Source organism: Micropterus salmoides, unplaced genomic scaffold, assembly GCF_014851395.1.
Source record: "Micropterus salmoides isolate LMB-PRFRI ecotype aquatic unplaced genomic scaffold, ASM1485139v1 Ms_hic_scaffold_10, whole genome shotgun sequence".
Taxonomy (NCBI): Eukaryota; Metazoa; Chordata; class Actinopteri; order Centrarchiformes; family Centrarchidae; genus Micropterus; species Micropterus salmoides.
Genome location: NW_024040041.1, coordinates 36,803,223 through 36,815,025, shown reverse-complemented (window position 1 = coordinate 36,815,025; position 11,803 = coordinate 36,803,223). Strand labels below are relative to the sequence as shown.

Genomic DNA, 11,803 nt, shown 5'->3' with positions numbered 1-11,803 from the left:
GAAACAGCTGTAATACCAGAAATATGGTTAGACTGATTTGCTTCCCTCAATCTTTACCAACTAACTTCAATAATTTCTTCATCTAAACCATCAACCTGCCTCTTAGACCCCATCCCGACTAGGCTGCTTAAAGATGTTTTACCCTTAGTCAGCACCTCTATACTAGATATGATCAATCTATCTTTATCAACAGGCTATGTACCACAGTACTTTAAAGTAGCTGTAATTAAACCTCTTCTGAAAAAGCCCAAACTTGATCCGGATGTTTTAGCCAACTATAGACCTATATCTAACCTTCCATTTCTCTCTAAGGTTCTGGAGAAAGCAGTTGCTAAACAGCTGTGTGACTTTCTACAGAGCAATAGTTTATTTGAGGATTTTCAGTCAGGATTTAGAGCTCATCATAGCACAGAGACAGCACTGGTGAAAATTACTAACGACCTCCTTATTGCATCAGACAAAGGACTTGTCTCTGTACTGGTTTTATTAGATCTTAGTGCTGCATTTGATACCATTGACCATCAGATCCTATTGCAGAGACTGGAATATTTCATTGAACCGCTCCAAGATGGTTTAAGTCCTATTTATCAGATCGATTTCAGTTTGTACATGAGTCCTCAGTTTGTACTTGAGTCCTCCATGTACGCCAAAATTAGTCATGGAGTTCCACAAGGATCTGTCCTCGGACCAATCCTGTTCACTTTATATATGCTTCTTTTAGGCAATATTATCAGGAAATATTCCATAAACTTTCATTGTTATGCAGATGATACTCAGTTATATCTATCAATCAAGCCAGATAAAACTGATCAGTTAGCTAAACTTCAAATGTTCCTTCAGGATGTTAAAACCTGGATGACCTGTAATTTTCTAAAGTTAAACTCAGATATTGTTCTGCGGCCCAAGCACCTCCGTGACACATTATCTAAAGACATAGTTTCCCTTGATGGCATCGCCCTGGCCTCCAGCACCACTGTGAGGAATCTTGGAGTTATCTTTGATCAGGACATGTCGTTTAAGTCTCACATTAAGCAAATTTCAAGGACCATCTTTTTTCACCTACGTAATATTGCGAAAATCAGGAACATCCTGTCTAAAAATGAGCTTCTCTGCATTGGCTTCCTGTAAAATCCAGAATAGAATTCAATATCCTTCTTCTTATCTACAAAGCTCTTCATGGTCAGGCACCATCTTATCTTAAAGAGCTCATAGTACCTTATTACCCCACCAGAGCACTGCGCTCCCAGAATGCAGGGTTACTTGTGGTTCCTAGAGTCTCCAAAAGTAGACTAGGAGCCAGAGCGTTCAGCTATCAAGCTCCTCTCCTGTGGAACCAGGTTCCAGTTTGGGTTCAGGAGGCAGACACCATCTCCACATTTAAGAGTAGGCTTAAGACTTTCCTCTTTGATAAAGCTTATAGTTAGGGCTGGCTCAGGTGAGTCCTGAACCATCCCTTAGTTATGCTGCTATAGGCCTAGACTGCCGGGGGATTTCCCATGATGCACTGAGCTCCTCTCTCCTCTACTTTCTCTCCCTCTGTATGCAACCTCATCCCATTATTGCATGTTACTAACACAACTTCTCCCCTTTCTGGTAGTCTTGTGCTTTCTCGTCCCTCTCCTCTCTCCTCCTATCACTTCCTGCAGGTTTTCTGGCTCTGGAGCTGTGGAGTCTGGATCTGTGGTTGCGGGTCACCTGCTGCCCCCGTGTTCCTGCTCGACACCCTCTGCTGCAACGACTATTGTTACTAGTCCTATTGTTATTATTGTTATTATAATCATTAACATTACGACTGTTACCATTAACACTACTATAAATATCTGTACCATTTTTCATTTAGTCTATAGCAACATCACCTTTACTGTCTGTACCTCTGTGTGGATATTGTGTAGGCTGCCTCCCTCTCTCTCTCTCTCTCTCTCTCTCTCTCTCCCTCTCTCTCTCTCGCCCCTTCACCCCCAACCGGTGGAGGCAGATGGTCGCCCACCCTGAGTCATGGTTCTGCTCGAGGTTTCTGCCTCTTAAAGGAAGTTTTTCCTTGCCTCTGTCTCCTAGTGCTGCTCTTGGTGGGAACTGTTGGGCTTCTGTAAATAACATCACAGAGTACGGTCTAGACCTGCTCTTTTATGAAAAGCGCTGTGAGATAACTGTTGTTGTGATTTGGTGCTATATAAATAAAATTTAACTGAACTGAATTGAACTTGACTGACAAGAACCACAGCTGAAACACTGGAAGTTAAACACATGTCTCAATGTTTAATTGAAATACTGAAAGTGTTCACTGCCAAATCAGGAATCTTAGATGGAAGACTGACGACAGGTGGAAAACCGAGCAGGAACTTCTTCCTGAACACAGAGCCCAACCTAAAACACAGACAGATTAGTTTTGTACTGCAGAAACCGGATTCTATTGATTCTACTTTTGAAACAAAGTAAAGAACACACTCACATGTTGTTTCAGCCAGCCATGATGTACTTGACAAAAGCTGAAAGAGAGATGCACAGAGTTTCCTTCAGGTATCATGTCACTGCTCTGTGTTTTCTATTCATTAATGTGTGTGTTACCTTCATAGTTAATACATCCGTTAGCATCTTCCTGTCCTGCCAACACCTTGTCCACTTCTCCTTCAGTCATCCTCTCTCCTGATTACACAGAACATGCACAACAGGTTGTCACAGAGTCTGAGCATGCTCAGTGTGGGTAATAAATTACAGAAGGGTAAAATCTCAGATTATAGGATCAAATTTACACAACAAATATCAACAACCACATTTTCAGATAAAAAGCAGAGTGTACCAATGTGAATAACAGGCGTCACATAGAAGCTACTTTCACTAACCAGTGTTCTGAGATACTTGCTAAAAGCAGAAGAACTGAATGGAAGAAGTGTACACACTTCGAAATGACTAAGATGTGACACATTCTCTCATGTCTGCACCGACTCGGGTCTCATATATTTACATGAACGTTGAGTAACTTTGTTTTGTTTAATGTTGGAGGGTTAAAATGTTTTACTTGATGTTGTGACTTAAATGTTTTAAGTGTGTCACTTTCATTTAAAATCATTTGCATGCTTTCTTGGAAAACACATTTTATGATCATCATACCCAGAGTGACCAGAACATGTCTCAGCTCTGCACCCATCACCATCCCATTTCCTTCTTTATCGAAGACTCTGAGGCCTTCCACAAAGTCCTCGTAGGTTCCCTGTTAACACACACACATTAAGACATGAACACACACCCGGAGTGAGTAGTACATATTTTTACCAATAAATTATCTCTCGAGCTGAAACCCTTCATCTTACTTTGTCTTTGGACTGAGCCACATGTTGCAGCATCGGCAGGAAGGTCTCAAAGTCCACCATTTTACTTCCCATGTCTGTCCAAAATAGACAAGAAGAAGAAGAGGAAACATGGGGAACGTCTCAAACTTTCTAAATACGGAAAAGGTTTTAAAGTTTTTTTCTGTTCAACAGTCTTAAAACTTAAACCAAATCTGTAACTTCTGTGTGTCCATGTGTCTCTCTGTGTCTCTGTGTCTCTCTCTCTTTGTCCCTCTCTGTGTCTCTGTGTCTCTCTCTCTGTGTCCCTCTCTGTGTCTCTGTGTCTCTCTCTCTTTGTCCCTCTCTGTGTCTCTGTGTCCCTGTGTCTCTCTCTCTGTGTCCCTCTCTGTGTCTCTGTGTCCCTGTGTGTCTGGGACCATGGGAGTGTGAGTGCAGAGTGATTCTACAGAGCGTGTGAGTTTCTATCTTTGTTTGGTATTGTTTTATGTTGTGTAGTTGGTAGTTGTTGTTTGTTGTTGGTGTGTTCGGGTAGAGGGTTTGTCAGCTGGGCATCATGCCCGTGGTTGGCAGCCATGCGGTGCTGGAGAAGCTAACTCGCCGACATGCGGTGAGGGTTTCCCTGCATGTCTGCTGTTCAGTGGAGGAGGCCAGCTATGCTGTCAGGGAGGTTGTAGGCTTTCACAGTGTGATGTCTGCCCCCCGTATGAACAGCGCTGTAGTGATTCTTTTGGATAATCAGGATCACTATTTCTAACACACCTCCGTTCATTAAATCTGAGGATCTAGTTAAAGAGCTGTCACGTTACGGCCAGCTGATTTCTCCTGTTAAAATGGTTCTGCTGGGCTGTAAGTCACCAAAGATGAAACACGTCATGTGTCACATGATCCTGAAGGATAACGCCACTGATTTAAACCTGACGTTCAGTTTCAAAGTTGAAGGCTTTAATTATGTTGTCTTTGCGACATCTGACACCATGAAGTGTTTCGGGTGCGGGGATGAGGGTCATTTAGTCTGTCCCGCCGGAGAGAAACGAACCGGTTCGGTTCCACGCGGGCCCGAGCCAGCCTCCAAACCTGCAGGGCTGAATGGTACAGCGGATTGGGCCGCGGTGCCGCTTCAGGGTGGCGTGGACTCTGTTGTTGTGTCTCCTGCAGCTGAATCAGACTCACTGGGTGCGTCTGCAGAGTTCTGTTGTACAGAATGATAGTGCAGATAAAACTGATGATGGCAAAAACACTCAGGCCAATGAGGAAGCTGATAGTGTACAGTTAGAGAAAAGGGAAGGTAAGGCCAGTAAAGCTAGTTGCAGTGAGAACATTAACAAGGCGGCTGATGATCTTCTGGTTGACAGTATGGCTGACGAGCTGGTTCCGACTAAGAGGACCAGCAAAAGGAAAAATAGTGCTAATAAAGAACAGAGTGAAGCTAAAGCTAAGAAATGCCAGAGGATCTTTCTGATGAGGAGGAGGATGAGGAGGAATGTGAGTGGACTGCATCCCAGGTTGAAGTGGTGAAAAAGGGCCTCAGGGCCGTGAAGACGGAGCAGTTCTTCTCTGACCTCAGAGGGTTTGTGAGGTCTGTAGCATGTCTGAGGAAAGACAGCGAGGGCTTCACTGACCAGGAGGTTTTCCATCTTAAGAAAATAGTGACGAGAGTCAGAGCTCAGCTCATAGATGATGACTGAGTCCACCATGTTTCTCCACGTGATTGAGGTTGTATTTGTTATTCTGTCAGTTTTTCCCTCCTTTATGGCTGATTTAAAAATTGGTTCTTTAAATATTAACGTGCGAGGAGCAACATAAAAACAGCTTCTCTCTTTAGACTCATGGAGTTAAAGAACCTGGATGTGATGTTTGTGCAGGAGACTAATAGTGATGTGGTGTATGAAAGTGAGTGGAAGAAGCAGTGGCCTGGAGAAGTTATCCTCAGCCATGAAGCCTCTAACAGTGGGGGGGTGGGGGTGCTCTTCTCAAAGGGGTTTCGTCTCTGCTCTTTTGAAGTGGAGGAGATAATGAGTGGGCATATTTTAAAGATAAAGGTTCAGTATGAACACACTAAACTGATCTTTGTAAATGTTTATGCTCCCATTCTGGCCGGTGACAGGATGAGGTTTTTAGATGTTTTGAGTGATGTGCTTCATGACTGTACAGAGGATTTTTTGTGGCTGGGCGGTGATTTTAACTGCACTGAAAATCCCAAACTGGATCGAAATCACCTAGAGCCTCATCCTGCTTCATCAGCCAAGCTCCGGCGTCTGATGGAGAGTTATGAGCTGATGGATGTGTGGAGAGGTTTTCACATGGACGACAGGCAGCACACTCCAGAGTCCAGTCCAGTCATTCCAGAGATAACTTGCTGTCTTTGGCCATCGCTTTTATTGTTTTAAACACCATTTTGGCATTTTTAAACAGTGTCTCATCACTCCTGTAGGTTTTTCTGACCATTGTCTTGTCCAGTGCACTGTATATTGAGAATGTAAAATTGCACAGCGCATATTGACACTTCAATACTGGACTTTTAAATGATAACTCTTTTAAATAGGCATTTGAGTGTGTGTGGGGTATTCACAGGAGCACTAAGTCCAGTGTCCCATCGTTGCAGCAGTGGTGAGATATTCAGGTGAAGCTTTTTTGTCAGCAATATACTCGCAATGTCACCAAGCACATTACAAGGGGTCTTCCGGACCTAGAGATTGACGTAGTGGAATTAGGAATTAAAGACGTTGGTGGATTCCACAGGAAATTAAGGCCATGTTGAAGCTCTTAAAGTCAAAAAGGCTGCCGACCTGTGGTGCATCACAGCGCAGGGAGCTCTTGTCCACTCACGCTTCATGAACGCTTCCCTGATGGATGCACCATCACAGTTTTTCTTTGGTTTAGAGCGCAAAAACGGTCAAAGAAAGATCCTCCACTCTCTGCGCTCTGAAGAAGGTGCTACGGTCACAGGAACCCCTGAGATCAGGAGGTACGCCACCTCGTTCTACAAAGAACTGTTCAGAGAGGAGTTTGTGGAAGATGCAGAGTCCGCTGCTTCTTTCTATGCCGGGCTTCCTCAGGTGGGGGCAGATAACAATACTGTGCTGGACGATGCTCTGTCTTTGAATGAGTTGTATGTTGCTCTGATGAGTCTCGGAAACGGTAAGGCTCCAGGCATCGACGGGCTCCCTGTGGACTTTTATAAAACCTTCTGGCCTGTGGTTGATGAAGATCTGCTGGAGGTGTTTCAGGACAGTCTGAGCAGAGGGTTTATGCCGTTGAACTTTGCTGCCGAAGAAAGGAGATCTGCTGGATTTAAAGAACTGGAGGCCGGTGTCTCTGCTGTGTGGAGACTATAAAATCCTCTTCAAGGCCCTCGCCTCGCAGCTTCGGGAGGTGATGAGTGAAGTGGTTCATGTCGACCAGACTTACTGTGTACCCGACAGGTTAATGAGTGATAACATTACTCTAGTTCGGCACGTCTTGGATGTCTCTGGCTCAGTGGGTTTGAATACTGGCTTTATTTCCATAGACCAGGAGAAGGCTTTCGACCAGGTTGAACACCAATATTTGTGGCAGAAACTCCGTGCTTTTGGTTTCAGCCCAGGTTTCATAGCTATGATCCAGGTTCTGTACCGTGATGTTGCGAGCATATTAAAGGTGAATGGGGTTTGGGGGTGCCTTTTAATATGCAGAGAGGGGTACAGCAGGGTTGCTCTCTGTCGGGATGCTTTATTCCCTCGCTATAGAGCCTCTGCTCAATAGACTCAGACAGGAACTTTCTGGGGTGTGTTTTCCTGGGTGTGATTCAGCTGTTAAACTGTCAGCATATGCAGATGATGTAATGGTTGTTTTAAACACACAAAGGGATATCGATGTTTTGGTAGACAGTGTGGGTATTTTGCATCGCATATCTTCCTGCTAGTTAACTGGGGGAAAAGTGAAGCTGTGGTGGTGGGAAATGTGTTGCAGTATAACCTGGTTCTGCCAGGAGGGCTAGCCTGGAAGACAGTAGGGTTAAATTATTTGGGTGTGTTTCTGGGTGAGGAGTGGGTGATGTCGAAGAACTGGGATAACATGCTGGAAAAGGTTGAAGGGCAATTAAAGAAGTGGAAGTGGCTCTTACCGAGCATGTCCTATAGAGGGAGGACACTTATTAATAATCTGGTGTCCTCATCTCTGTGGCAGAAACTGTCTTGTGTGGATCTGTTTTGGTTAATTTGTTTTTGGGATAAGTTGCACTGGATTCCCCAGTCTGTTTTGTTTCTTCCCAAAGACCAGGGAGGACAAGGAGTTGTTCACTTGGCCAGCAGGGACGCTGCTTTCCAGCTGCAGTTCATCCAGAGACTGCTATTTGGCCCAAAAGACTTGGTCTTTGGCTCTCTGGCGCGTTGGGTCCTGCAGAACTTCCATCGCTGTGGATTAAAACTGTTCCTGATGGATGTAAGGAAGCAGAGTTTCCAGTCGTTGCCTCCTTTTTATCGTGGAGTGTTCACAGTGTGGAAGCTGTTGATCAAGGAGAGACGGGTGCTCGGTGACTCCTTACACTGGCTGCTGGAGGAGCCAGTGGTGCACGGGGAACGTATGGATCATCGGGTTGGCCGTGACGGAGCGGTTCTGCCGGGCACGAGTGCTCACGCTTGGTGATATGGTGGATACCACTGGACCAAGGCTGAAGGATGCTACTGCTTTGGCAGCTGCTCCGGGTGTGAGGTTGGTCAGAACCATCGCTAGACTGCTGGAGCACTGGACACACAAACTGTCAGGACATGAATCCGTCAGGTTGGAGGAGTATACGGTCGGACTGATTAAACCTCAATCGGACGATTCCTTTCTTGGATTATGTGTCAGTCCCAATCTAGAGAACAATGATGGGATTTTTTTAGATGTACCATGCTGCATTTTAAACTTGGAGGAGGCAAAAGGGAACGCCTTATATAAACTGATGGTGGTGTGTTTGAACAAGGGAAAACTCCACAGTCGAGTCGACACACCGTGGCGTGGACGTCTGGGTTTGGCGGTCGGTGTCCGACCTGCGTGGAGGAGTCTGTACAAACCTCCTCTGACGAAGAGAGTGGCTGACCTGCAGTGCAGAGTGTTGCATCGTGGCGGTCATCAGTCCCGGTGCGAGCGACGTCTGTCCTTTTTGTCCTGTTAAAGAAACTGTGTTTCATTGTTCTTGTGAATGTGTGTGCCTGCCGCCGTTGTTTTTGTTGCTGGCGACACTTTTCACTAAGTTAGGCGAGGTTTTCTCCACACAAGTGTTTGTCCTGGGATTCATCTACTGTAAGGCTGCTAAACATAAATGCCAGCTGCTGAACTTTATTTTAGGCCAATCAAAGATGGCGGTGTATGTGAGCAGGAAGAGGAAGCTGTGTGTGTGTCTGTCTCTGTGTGTCAGTGTGTTGCTCTCTCTCTGTGTCTCTGTGTGTCCCTCTCTCTGTGTCCCTGTGTGTGTCCCTCTCTCTCTCTCTCTGTTCCTCTCTCTCTCTCTCTCTGTGTCCCTCTTTGTGTGTCCCTGTCTCCCTCTCTGTGTGTCCCTGTCCCTCTCTCTGTGTGTCCCTGTGTGTGTCCCTCTCTCTCTCTCTGTTCCTCTCTCTCTCTCTCTCTGTCCCTCTTTCTGTGTCCCTCTCTCTCTCTCTCTGTGTCCCTCTTTGTGTGTCCCTGTCTCCCTCTCTGTGTGTCCCTGTGTCTCTCTGTGTGTGTCTCTGTGTGTGTCTTTGTGTGTCCCTCTTTCTGTGTGTCCCTGTCCCTCTCTGTGTGTCCCTCTTTCTGTGTGTCCCTGTCACTCTCTGTGTGTCTCTCTCTGTGTTTCCCTCTCTCTCTCTGTGTCTCTGTGTGTCCCTGTGTCTCTGTGTGTCCCTCTCTCTCTCTCTGTGTCCCTCTTTGTGTGTCCCTGTCTCCCTCTCTGTGTGTCCCTGTCCCTCTCTGTGTGTCTCTCTCTGTGTGTCCCTGTGTCTCTCTGTGTGTGTCTCTGTGTGTGTCTTTGTGTGTCCCTCTTTCTGTGTGTCCCTGTCCCTCTCTGTGTGTCCCTCTTTCTGTGTGTCCCTGTCACTCTGTGTGTCTCTCTCTGTGTGTCCCTGTGTGTGTCCCTCTCTCTCTGTGTCTCTGTGTGTCCCTGTGTCTCTGTGTGTCCCTCTTTCTGTGTGTCCCTGTGTGTCCCTGTGTCTCTGTGTGTCCCTCTTTCTGTGTGTCCCTGTCACTCTCTGTGTGTCTCTCTGTGTGTGTCCCTCTCTCTCTGTGTCTCTGTGTGTCCCTGTGTCTCTCTGTGTGTGTTTCTTTGCTCAGTGTGTTTGTCTGACTAGGATCGTCACTGATTAATCAGCCCACCTACGAGGCTCACCTGCCAAACACCAACGCAGCGTCACTGATCGCCGAATAGTTGTTTTAGATTGACGGAAAGTTTATAATCTAAGCAATACGGTTAGATCTCTCGTGTGCGACGGGATGTCACAGGGTTTTGACGTCATTTTTGGGCCTACATGGAACCGTCCGTGCGGGCTTTGGTCGGCTTCACTGTTTCAACTGTGGCTTACCCCCTTGGTTTAATACGTCCGTTGACAAAATGGTTCTACTTTCTGGGATTACTCCGCCCCCTGAAAGCTTCAGCCAATACAAACCTTTGGTTTGGTTTTAAAAGTTAAGAGTTCACAGGTTGGTGTGAATTAACTGGCCAGGGGCCGTGTGGGCTTTCCATTGTTCTCCGACCCTCTTTGTGTAGACAAGCTGCATGGCCAGGCTCCTCAGTGACCCGGAGGCTGTTGCCATGGATGTGAGGCCCAACACCTGTTCCTAGCCACGACGCCTTTAATACATCTGGAAAACTGGTGAAACACATCCAGGTTCTCCTGCTGATCAAAGCAGCGTGGCTAACCCACTCATTGTTTCAGCTGATAGATGACAAACACAAATGGTTCACAATCAGCTTTGCAGTTTGTGTCCCTGTCACTCTCTGTGTGTCTCTCTCTGTGTGTCCCTGTCACTCTCTGTGTGTCTCTCTCTGTGTGTCCCTGTCACTCTCTGTGTGTCTCTCTCTGTGTGTCCCTCTCTCTCTGTGTCTCTGTGTGTCCCTGTGTCTCTCTGTGTGTGTCTCTGTGTGTCCCTCTCTTTGTGTGTCCCTGTGTGTGTCCCTCTCTGTCTCTCTCTCTCTCTGTGTGTGTCTCTGTGTGTCCCTCTCTTTGTGTGTCCCTGTGTGTGTCCCTCTCTGTCTCTCTCTCTCTCTGTGTCCCTCTCTCTGGGTGTCCCTGTTTGTGTCCCTCTCTGTCTCTCTCTCTCTCTGTGTCCCTCTCTCTGGGTGTCCCTGTTTGTGTCCCTCTCTCTCTCTGTGTCTCTGTGTGTGTCTCTGTGTTTGTCCCTGTGTCTCTCTGTGTGTCCCTCTTTCTATGTGTCCCTGTCTCTCTCTTTGTGTCCCTGTCTCTCTCTGTGTGTCTCTCTGTGTGTGTCCCTCTCTCTCTGTGTCCCTGCGTGTACCCTCAGCCTTGGGGCGTCCCAGCACTCGGAGGACTTCAGCATTGGTTGGGTTTTGTCCGAGCGCTCTCATCACGTCTCCACACTGAGAGAAGAAGATCTGGTTCTGTGGACTTTGCTCGAACAGCTGGAAGGCTTCTTTAAACTCTGTCAGTGATGACATTAGTGATGACATCAGTCTGGAAACACTTCTCATTACATTCTGAAAATCAAACTGTGTGTGTTGCTGTTTTACCTTCAATCTGAGCAGCGCTGAACTCAATCTGACAGAGTAAGAAAGAAAACACTGAGCTGAGATCAGCCCACACTGAAGGAGGAAGGAGCTCTTTACATGAAGCCAACGATTCAGTCAAGACGACCTCATGTTGAAAAACGCCTCCTCTGAACTTCGTATTTTACAATTTGAATGGAAACAACAAAAAAAACTATCATCTTCTAATTTTCTATGAAAATGATTGGTTCAGACAGACCTTGATGCTGAGTGGGTCGAAGTCTGGATCTTTAGCCGCTTCTGGTTCTGGAGAGATTTTAACTGCTTCTTTCTTTTGCTCGGTCTTCTTGGGCGGCATGATGGAGGGACAGATGGACAGTAAGAGAGGAGATTCAGATCATAGAGGGTGAGTGAAGGAAGCAGAGGAGCTTCCTCAGTGAGACGTTTAAATACCTGCTACACTCATAGTCCGGCAGGTCCATTTACGGTCAGATATGAACTGCTGCACGAAGCCTCTCAGGATTTCTGCTGCAGAGAGACAAACTGTAAATAGATCTGAAACAAATTCTACAGTCCTCCACTGAAGCCACACAGAACACACATCTACTCAGACCACCTTAAATAAAAAACATTTACTGCTGTCTCCTGACGCCACCCTAAATAGAAAACCCATCAACTCTTTTCTACTGAGACCGCCTTAACTAGAAAAGCCATCGCCTGTTCTCTTCCAGGTTCAAATGTTCCTTTAAGTAGAAACAGCTGAGCTGAACCTGTCACAGATTTCACAGCTGATTGTTGTTAACAAGTTAAAGTTATTTTCCAAGTTGTCCTGTCTCTCTGTGTGTCCCTGTGTGTCTTACCT

The 11,803-nt window shown here is 46.2% G+C and overlaps 1 protein-coding gene across 1 annotated transcript; it reads right to left on the bottom strand.

The window, feature by feature from the left end:
* Nucleotides 1–2,230: 2,230 nt before the first annotated feature.
* myl4 (myosin, light chain 4, alkali; atrial, embryonic) lies at nt 2,231–11,299 on the bottom strand. The gene is made up of 8 exons (XM_038709665.1): nt 11,201–11,299; nt 10,966–10,993; nt 10,734–10,877; nt 3,309–3,382; nt 3,109–3,208; nt 2,566–2,643; nt 2,450–2,486; nt 2,231–2,364 (listed from the first exon to the last, which is right to left on the bottom strand). The coding sequence occupies exons 1-7, from the start codon at nt 11,297–11,299 to the stop codon at nt 2,458–2,460; spliced, it is 552 nt and encodes a 183-aa protein (XP_038565593.1). The 3' UTR covers nt 2,231–2,364; nt 2,450–2,457.
* Nucleotides 11,300–11,803: the final 504 nt, after the last annotated feature.

Excerpts from the sequence above, each read along its gene's own strand:
- myl4 (XM_038709665.1), bottom strand. The coding sequence starts at position 11,299 with ATGCCGCCCAAGAAGACCGAGCAAAAGAAAGAAGCAGTTAAAATCTCT. Across the intron at positions 3,383-10,733 it reads GGGACGCCCCAAGGCTGAGG|ACATGGGAAGTAAAATGGTG; the intron begins GTACACGCAGGG and ends TATTTTGGACAG. Across the intron at positions 2,644-3,108 it reads ACATGTTCTGGTCACTCTGG|GAGAGAGGATGACTGAAGGA; the intron begins GTATGATGATCA and ends CTGTGTAATCAG.